The sequence below is a fragment of the Salmo salar genome, chromosome ssa09 (assembly GCF_905237065.1).
Source record: "Salmo salar chromosome ssa09, Ssal_v3.1, whole genome shotgun sequence".
Lineage (NCBI taxonomy): Eukaryota > Metazoa > Chordata > Actinopteri > Salmoniformes > Salmonidae > Salmo > Salmo salar.
This window is the reverse complement of record NC_059450.1, coordinates 74,983,738-74,991,776: the sequence shown is the minus strand read 5'-3', so window position 1 is coordinate 74,991,776 and position 8,039 is coordinate 74,983,738. Positions and strand designations below refer to the sequence as shown.

At 49.0% G+C, this 8,039-nt stretch overlaps 1 protein-coding gene across 3 annotated transcripts in view; it reads left to right on the top strand.

The window, feature by feature from the left end:
• hmgxb3 (HMG box domain containing 3) overlaps nucleotides 1-7,926 on the top strand; it is a 13,111-nt gene extending 5,185 nt beyond the window's left edge. For 2 of the 3 annotated variants that reach the window (XM_014212491.2, XM_045724023.1), the window contains 17 exons: nucleotides 1-475; nucleotides 604-711; nucleotides 881-1,012; nucleotides 1,160-1,437; nucleotides 1,598-1,710; nucleotides 1,813-1,893; nucleotides 2,086-2,168; nucleotides 2,260-2,361; nucleotides 2,487-2,633; nucleotides 2,889-3,214; nucleotides 3,361-4,106; nucleotides 4,249-4,433; nucleotides 4,846-5,065; nucleotides 5,286-5,419; nucleotides 5,526-5,645; nucleotides 5,879-6,088; nucleotides 6,305-7,926. The exon at nucleotides 1-475 is cut by the window's left edge and continues 50 nt beyond it. In XM_014212491.2, coding sequence (XP_014067966.2) covers nucleotides 1-475; nucleotides 604-711; nucleotides 881-1,012; nucleotides 1,160-1,437; nucleotides 1,598-1,710; nucleotides 1,813-1,893; nucleotides 2,086-2,168; nucleotides 2,260-2,361; nucleotides 2,487-2,633; nucleotides 2,889-3,214; nucleotides 3,361-4,106; nucleotides 4,249-4,433; nucleotides 4,846-5,065; nucleotides 5,286-5,419; nucleotides 5,526-5,645; nucleotides 5,879-6,088; nucleotides 6,305-6,910 — 4,066 coding nt within the window. In that variant the 3' untranslated portion in view covers nucleotides 6,911-7,926. The remainder of the gene's footprint in view (nucleotides 476-603; nucleotides 712-880; nucleotides 1,013-1,159; nucleotides 1,438-1,597; nucleotides 1,711-1,812; nucleotides 1,894-2,085; nucleotides 2,169-2,259; nucleotides 2,362-2,486; nucleotides 2,634-2,888; nucleotides 3,215-3,360; nucleotides 4,107-4,248; nucleotides 4,434-4,845; nucleotides 5,066-5,285; nucleotides 5,420-5,525; nucleotides 5,646-5,878; nucleotides 6,089-6,304) is intronic. The other variant, XM_045724024.1, reaches the window with a different exon arrangement.
• The last annotated feature ends 113 nt before the right edge of the window (nucleotides 7,927-8,039 follow it).

The following is an 8,039-nucleotide window of genomic DNA, read 5'->3' as shown; positions in this document are numbered from 1 at the left end:
CAGGGCCAACTACGTCCTCTTGCCCAAGGCGGCCATGTCAGACGACAGGACAGGCTCCCAGCTGGAGGTGTGTATGGAGGGTCTGGACTCTGCCGTGGGGGAAGGGGTGATGCCCTCCCTGTCTCTTGGTTCCCCCCAGTACCCTCCCTTGGTGCTGGGCTGCGAGGTGGAGCTGTCGGAGCAGTGCATCGCCATCGAGGGCCTGACAGACGAAAAGGCTGTGACCCTAACACACTCCGGGGCCCTGCAGGGGGTCCTCTCCTCATCGTATCACTCCTCTTCCTCAGTCTCTGCCGCCCACGAATCCCACAATGCACCTCACCTGGCGTCAGCCGGTCTGCTGCTCAAGGAGGAGGAGCCCAGGATGGTGGGCGGGGGCTATAGTGTCATTGGAATGGCGACTGACGGGAGACGTGTGGGCGGGACGGCGGTGCAGCACGTGAAAACAGAGCTGGTCACCATCATACCCAATCAGGTTAGTTAGCAACGACACAGGGAGCTGGCTTACCTTACTGCTGATCATTCACAGTCTAGGGTTACTATTCATTTGCCTTGTCTGTTTGTTCAATGCAGTAATGGTAGATAAAACGCTTGTTTCCCCAGGATCTGATGGAGCACAGGACGTTGCCAGGAGCCAGCTCTGTAGCCTCTGTTGTCATGGTACCTGTAGGAGCTAGGGTGATACGGGACACTAATCCCTCATACAAACTGGTAAAGCTACTCAGACTGATTTTCTTCCACTGCATCAATTTACCGTCATCCAATTTTCTTTGATTAGATCATCAAGCAATATATTACAATATACACACGTCATTTGACCAGTCACACATTCTCCATAACTAGAAGATTCTTACTAAAGCATCTTTGTTTCTGTCTCCAGTCGAATAAATACACCAGAAGAGGCCGGGGCAGCTGTCAGACAGCGGGTTGCTCCTTTGTCTACGTGACCCGTCACAAGCCCCCCTTCTGCCCTGATTGTGGCAACCACCTGGGGGGCAAGTGGGTGCCCGCTGTAAGTCTACACATTCCCTGGCTTAAACATCTATTCCATCATAATATGAATGTTGAAGTAAAGATGACATTTTATTGGTAGGAAAATAATGAGTCGTTCACTTAACAGTTCTGAGGTATGACAAACCTTCCACGTTTTCCATCTCAGGCGGTGAAGACTCCAGGTGCTGCTGCTTCATTCAAGACGTATGCCCAGAAACCACCAACAAACCCGGGGGACCCCCCTAAGACTAGTGTGCCTCCCTCTGATGATCAGAACATTAAGATGTCTGGATGGCGGAAGGGAGGGAGAGGACCGCGGGAGCCCAGAGGACAAGTGCAGCAGCGTGCAGTTACACCAGGACCACCACTAGAGGGAGGCAGAGCCATCAGCCAGGGAGTCATACAGCCTGCTCCAGCGGTGTCAGGGACACAGACTACTATGATGTGAGCATCTAGTTCTTTAATTTAGCCCTTCTTTTATGGTTTAGCATTTAATGGTCACATTGAGAAACCATTTTTCAAACAAGCCCTGTAAGAGTATTTCTCTTAGTGGGCTTCATGTTTTGATTGGTTTTTAAGTTTCAGTTGTTCTGTCTTTGAGCAGAACTTTGGTTGGAACACATGTGACTGGTGCCAGGGTCAAAGTACAGGAAAGGAGCAGTGTGATTGGTCAAAAGCGACCTGTGAGAGCCATCCTCCCTGCCCCATTCAACACAGGTGGGCACTGCTGTGGACAGATACAAAAACCCTATTTCAGATCAGTCTGTTAAGATGAATGCTGTCTGGGGTGTAAACACACATTTGTCTGTCTGAAACTAGGTCGGGCCTTAGTCCAGTGGATTACTGTCCCTCCTCATAAAGGCAAAGTTGAGGAGACCAACTGCAGCAAATCAACCACAGGTATGATATACACACCCACATGTACCTATATAATATGTTTTAATGATAAAATGGTTGTATTTTATCATGGTTACCCAAGCCAAGCTATAGGTACTCGTTTTCAAAGTGGTTACTTTGATCTAAGGGAAGTGACACTAGTTGTTTCTGAGGTAACCAAACGTGTTTGATGTGGTAATTGTGTTTGGACCACAGAGCTCAGTGAGATGATCGCAGGTTTGAAGCCTAACACTCTGAAACAGCTCGGCCAGATCGTGACAACAACGCCTCTGGAACAGGTACACACACATATACACACACACACACACTGCTGAAACATGCTGATTAAGTGTTTGTCTCCAGGTTTCTCAGTGTTGTTTTGTCCTATAGACTCTCCCTACTCCTGTGGACAGAAGCCAGTATATTGTAACTGATAAAGTGGGGAAGATCCTCTCAGTGGTTCCTCTCAAACAGAACTCTACCTCCACACTGGTTAGTGGGACCTTTTTAACTACATTTTGGGGAGCATACGCCATCCACACACGACCTCTTGCAGGCTCAGTGTAGTCTGTATAACTGTGTGTGTGTGTGTGTGTGTGTGTGTGTGTGTGTGTCAGGACCTGGGTCTGTCTACGGCGCGGGGCAGGGGTCGCTGTAAGAACCCGTCATGTGGCTATGTCTATAAGAACAGACACAAGCCTGCGGAGTGCCCCTGCTGTGGCTTGGAGCTGTCCAGGAAGAACGCCAAGGGCTCCAAGGCACAGGTCAGTCTGGAGAGAATCCCACTATGGGTGCGTCTGAAATGGCACCCTATCGGGCTTTGGTCAAAAATAGTGCACTTTATAGGGAATTGGGTGCCATTTAGGATGCAATCTATGTTTTGGTGTTGTTGTATTTCTCTCTGTCTGAATTCTTCCTCATCTCTCTGTTCTCATCCTCCAACCCTCTCTCTGTTATTTTCCCTCATTCACTCACTCACTCACTCACTCACTCACTCACTCACTCACTCACTCACTCAGGGTGGTTCAGTAGCTCTGTTAGACCCGTACCGGACCCTGTCCCCAGCCCAGAGGGAGCTTCAGCGCCAGTCCACCCTGCAGCTGCTGCGTCAGACCCTGCAGATCTCTGAGAGTGAGGCTGAGCTCCATGACACCCTGGCCCTCATCCAGGAACTCAACTCTACCCAGGTGGTCCTCACCACCACCAGCCAGGCCGGGGACCAGGTGCTAGGGGAAGGGGAGGGCCTGGGGGAGGTGCAGGTCCAGTCAGGCTGGCCGCGGTTCTATGAGTCTGCAGCCACGCACTGTGCTCTGTGTCACTACCCGCTATTCAAGGGAGGACAGAGGTGAGAAGATTTGTTTGTGTGGTTTTGGGTTTATTATGGCTCAGTGGTTGGATGTTTCTGGTGCTCAGGGGTTGGACATTTCTGGAAATGTTTCATATTTCATAGTGTGGTTTCAGGAAAGGTCTCTCTGGTGTTTTGTACCATAGTTCTTTAGCAGGGCAGGTCTCTCTATCATGTCTCTCTGGTGTTTTGTACCATAGTTCTTTAGCAGGGCAGGTCTCTCTATCATGTCTCTCTGGTGTTTTGTACCATAGTTCTTTAGCAGGGCAGGTCTCTCTATCATGTCTCTCTGGTGTTTTGTACCATAGTTCTTTAGCAGGGCAGGTCTCTCTATCATGTCTCTCTGGTGTTTTGTACCATAGTTCTTTAGCAGGGCAGGTCTCTCTATCATGTCTCTCTGGTGTTTTGTACCATAGTTCTTTAGCAGGGCAGGTCTCTCTATCATGTCTCTCTGGTGTTTTGTACCATAGTTCTTTAGCAGGGCAGGTCTCTCTATCATGTCTCTCTGGTGTTTTGTACCATAGTTCTTTAGCAGGGCAGGTCTCTCTATCATGTCTCTCTGGTGTTTTGTACCATAGTTCTTTAGCAGGGCAGGTCTCTCTATCATGTCTCTCTGGTGTTTTGTACCATAGTTCTTTAGCAGGGCAGGAGGACTGCTGGCTGTTGACTGACACTCTGATCCAGACAGCCTCTCTCCAGTTGAAGGTGTGTCTCAACCCCCAGTGTCTGGCCCTGCACAGCTTCACCGACCTCCACCCAGGTCTGTTCAACGTTGGCAACAGGTTGCTGGTGAGTCTGGACCTGTTCTTTAAGATCCGGAGTCAGGTCAGACTGGGCCGGCATCCTAACCAGATAGTCAGGACCATCCTGGACCACATCCACAACCACGCTGGTAAGACTTCCTTGGAGCAACGTATGGTTCAGAGGGTTTTCAACAGAGTTCTGTTCATGTCCACCCTTCTCTAACTTCATCTATTCTCTCTGTTTTCTTTCTCCTCTCTTCATCCAACTCTGTCTCTCTCTCCATCAATCAGTCCACACTCTGAGTCCTGAGGAGTTGGCACATGTCCAGGAGCTGCTGGTTAGTGGCTACTGGGCCTTTGAGTGTCTGACCGTGAGGGACTACAACGACATGATCTGTGGTGTGTGTGGCATCGCCCCCAAGATGGAGATCGCCCAGCGGTACACACACAACGTGCTGGAGCTTAGGAATGTGGAGGTGAGAGATGAGGGAGAATGGGAGGTCAGGAGGAGACGGGAGGTCAGGAGGAGACGGGAGGTCAGGAGGAGACGGGAGGTCAGGAGGAGACGGGAGGTCAGGAGGAGACGGGAGGTCGGGGGGAGACGGGAGGTCGGGGGGAGACTGAGGAGACGGGAGGTCGGGGGTAGACTGAGGAGACTGAGGAGACGGGAGGTCGGGGGAGACTGAGGAGACTGAGGAGACGGGAGGTCGGGGGTAGACTGAGGAGACTGAGGAGACGGGAGGTCGGGGGAGACTGAAAAGAGCCACAGATAGATGATTTCCTTTACTTAATTTGTTTTAGCCTGCCTGATCCCAGGACAGTCAAGCTGTCTTGTGTGCATAGTGTTGTAGTCATGTTGATACCTGTGTCTCGCTCTCTCTCCTGTAGTTTACGTGGCCAGACTTCGGGGCTCCAGACAAGGTGCATGTGGATGACTTCTGGCTGACCATGGAGAGTGAGGCCATCGAGCAGGCAGCGTTCCCCTGCAGTGTCCCCATCACCCGGGTCGACGCCTCCATCATCGCGCCCTTCATCCCACCACTGATGAGGAGCTCCACTGTCATCAACACAGAGAAGGACAAGGCCCTGCTCCTCACACAGCACACAGGTAGGAAGTCACTCTCTCAGGGCTGGGGAAGAAGCCAATCACTGGAAGGATAAACATCATTCTCAAGTCTTTCAGATATTTCATTGATCATTACTTGTTCATGCCCTGTTTATCAATGATAAATAAAAATGTAAGTGTGTAAAATTCGTGTGTGTGTGTGTGTGTGTGTGTGTGTGTGTGTGTGTGTGTGTGTGTGTGTGTGTGTGTGTGTGTTTTCCAGGTGACCCATCAGTTCTGGTGCGTCTGATCCACGAGGGCCAACTCAGACCGGACCGAATGGACGAGCACAGTGCAGAGGAGCTCAAAGCCATACTGGAATGCTGTGGAGAGATCACTGCACCAGAGAGCAACAAGGTATAGATCAACCCTGTGTGTCTGTGATATCTCTATGTATGTATATTTCTGGTTTGATTCTGTGTGTTTAGGAGATTGATACATGTCTCTTCTCTCTCTCTGTCAGGATGAGTTGCTGGTCTCTCTGATCTCCCTGTGTACGTGTGTTCAGAACGGCCTCTCCACGGCCCCCCAGCCCCCTCCACACCTCACAGCAGGCAAGCTGTCCAAGATCTGTCCCCATCAGGTAACCGCACACATCTCACCCATCAATATCAATCAATCAATCAGTCGTCCACCAGAATCCATTCAACTATTACTCTGTCAATCAAGCTGTCAATCAAGCATTTAGTCTGTCAGTCTATGAAAAATGATAGGGTAGCCAATCAGGCCTCACACAATAACAAAACCTTTTGACCAATAAAAACATAGTGAGAACCAGACAGGTGATAGAAGACTACTTTTCCCATACTCTTCCAGGTGGTGTGTGGTTCCAAGTACCTGGTGAAGGGTGAGACGGCCCGCGACCACGTGGACCTGCTGGTATCCTCCCGGTATTGGCCTCCCGTCTACGTTACCGACTCTGCCCGCCAGGTGGCGCTGTGTACAGACGTGCAGTACCCTGAGCTGGCCTCCACCATGTGGGGCAGAAACCAGGGCTGCTTCTCTGACCCCATGGACAAACCAGAGGTAGGCCCTCACACTGGGCATGGAAAGGGCTTAGTTATTGACGTCTGATTATTGTACTAGGAGGGAAACAGAGGTCAAATCAGGTTTTTTAACCTGTAATATGCTGATTTGACAAGATGATTTGAAGAATGAATTGGTCTCTATTTACATAATAGATACACTAGGTACTGTGGATGTTATTGTTGTTTATCTCACCCCTCTCTCTCTCTCCACCAGTTTGTGTCGTGTGCTGAGCTACAGGACCAGCCTTACAGTGCTGACCTGTCCTCTGTGGTGGAGAACCCCCAGGTCCACCCTGTCACCAAGTCCTCTTCCCGCTGGATAGTGCACCCTGCTGGGCCTACAGATGGCCAGGAGCCCCCCTGTCTGGACCACCACTCAATGGGGCTCTGCAATGAGCTGGAACCTTACTGCAGTCTGGTACAAGACCTGGAGAGAGACAACGAGAAAGAAGAGGACGAAGGGAAGGAGGGGAGGAAGGATGGGTTCAAGGTTGAAGCTGAGGTAACAGAAGGGTCAGAGGTCATTGAGGAGGAATGTTCTGAGGGTTGGTTGACATCATTGCGGCGGCGGCCTTTGGCCTTTGACAACACGGCCTACTACTACCTGTACAACCGTCTGCAGGACTTCCTGTCCAGCCGGGAGGTGGTGGACCAGCAGATCAACACAGTGCTGAAGGCCTGCCAGCCTGGGGAGGTGGTGATCAGGGACGCCCTCTACAGGCTGGGGGTGGCACAGATCAACACAGAGGAAGGGGAGGAGGGGGAAGGAGACGGGGGGTTGGAGGGAGACACTGGGTACGAGGAGGTAGTGGTTCTCTGAGAGTGACAGACAGTGGCTTTTTGGAGACTTATTTTGTGCTGTGACCCAACAAGTAAACAAACCAATGTAATTCTCTGATATCGGGGAATAATGTTTAATATTATGGACATATGGGCCACGTTATTATGAGGTAGTCCTTTTTAGAAAGAAGGCAATAGATAGATATATCTATCTATATCTGGTTCAGAAAAGCTAGCATGTAGTGGGGAGGCTGGTAGTCCTTGAATGTACTGTGCAAAAATATGCTTGAGTGTTTCCAAAGAAACAGAGGTGTTGCTGCTAACCAGACAGATAGTCTGTAACTTATCATCAGTCCAGCAGAGACTTTGCTGATTTGAAATTAAAGAATGGCACTTCGTTTTCTTTGTGAGAGGAGCAGAACCGGTGAAGAGTGTAAAAACGTGAATGTTACTAACTGCTCTCTGCTTTACTTTGACTGAAGGAAAGTTCACATAGTTTTAGAATAGAGAAAAAAGTTTTAAAACATTGTTTATGTTGACTAACTTCATTATTGGAGTGCATAATGTTCTTTCTAGAAGTCTAATAATAATTATTATTATTTAATAACTGTATTTAATGAGTCCTCGTGCTTTCTCATCCTTAGTAAGACCTTTCAAACTGTTCTATGCTATCTTCTTGTACCTCAGTTGTCACTCGTTGCCCTTTGGGCTGAAATTTATTCAAGGTAAACAACCTTTCACATCTGCCTCATGGGCTGATGGAATCTGTAGTTCTTGTGGCCTTTGATTGTTTTTTGACTACAGGAGACTCTTGCCTGAGCTCCTATTGGAGGGGTGGCTCCGAATGTCAGGACTGTTCTATCATCTACTCTCAGCTGCTTGAATGGAATCTAAAGAAGACAATAATTGACTTGATGATGTAACTGTGATGGACATAGTTATTACAATTTGCGGATGTAACTTGATACCCACTTAAGTGGGTAAGAAAATATATGGTGAATGTAGCCATTTCTGAATAATTTTGCTCAAGGAATTATAAATAAAGCAAAAAAAGGATTTCCTAATGTTGAATCAAGTTTCTGTGGGATTGTTACTTCCTATTTAGGTGGTCTGGTATTGCTCAACCTCCCATGAGAACAGGGAATGAAACTTCAGAAGAATGCAGAGAA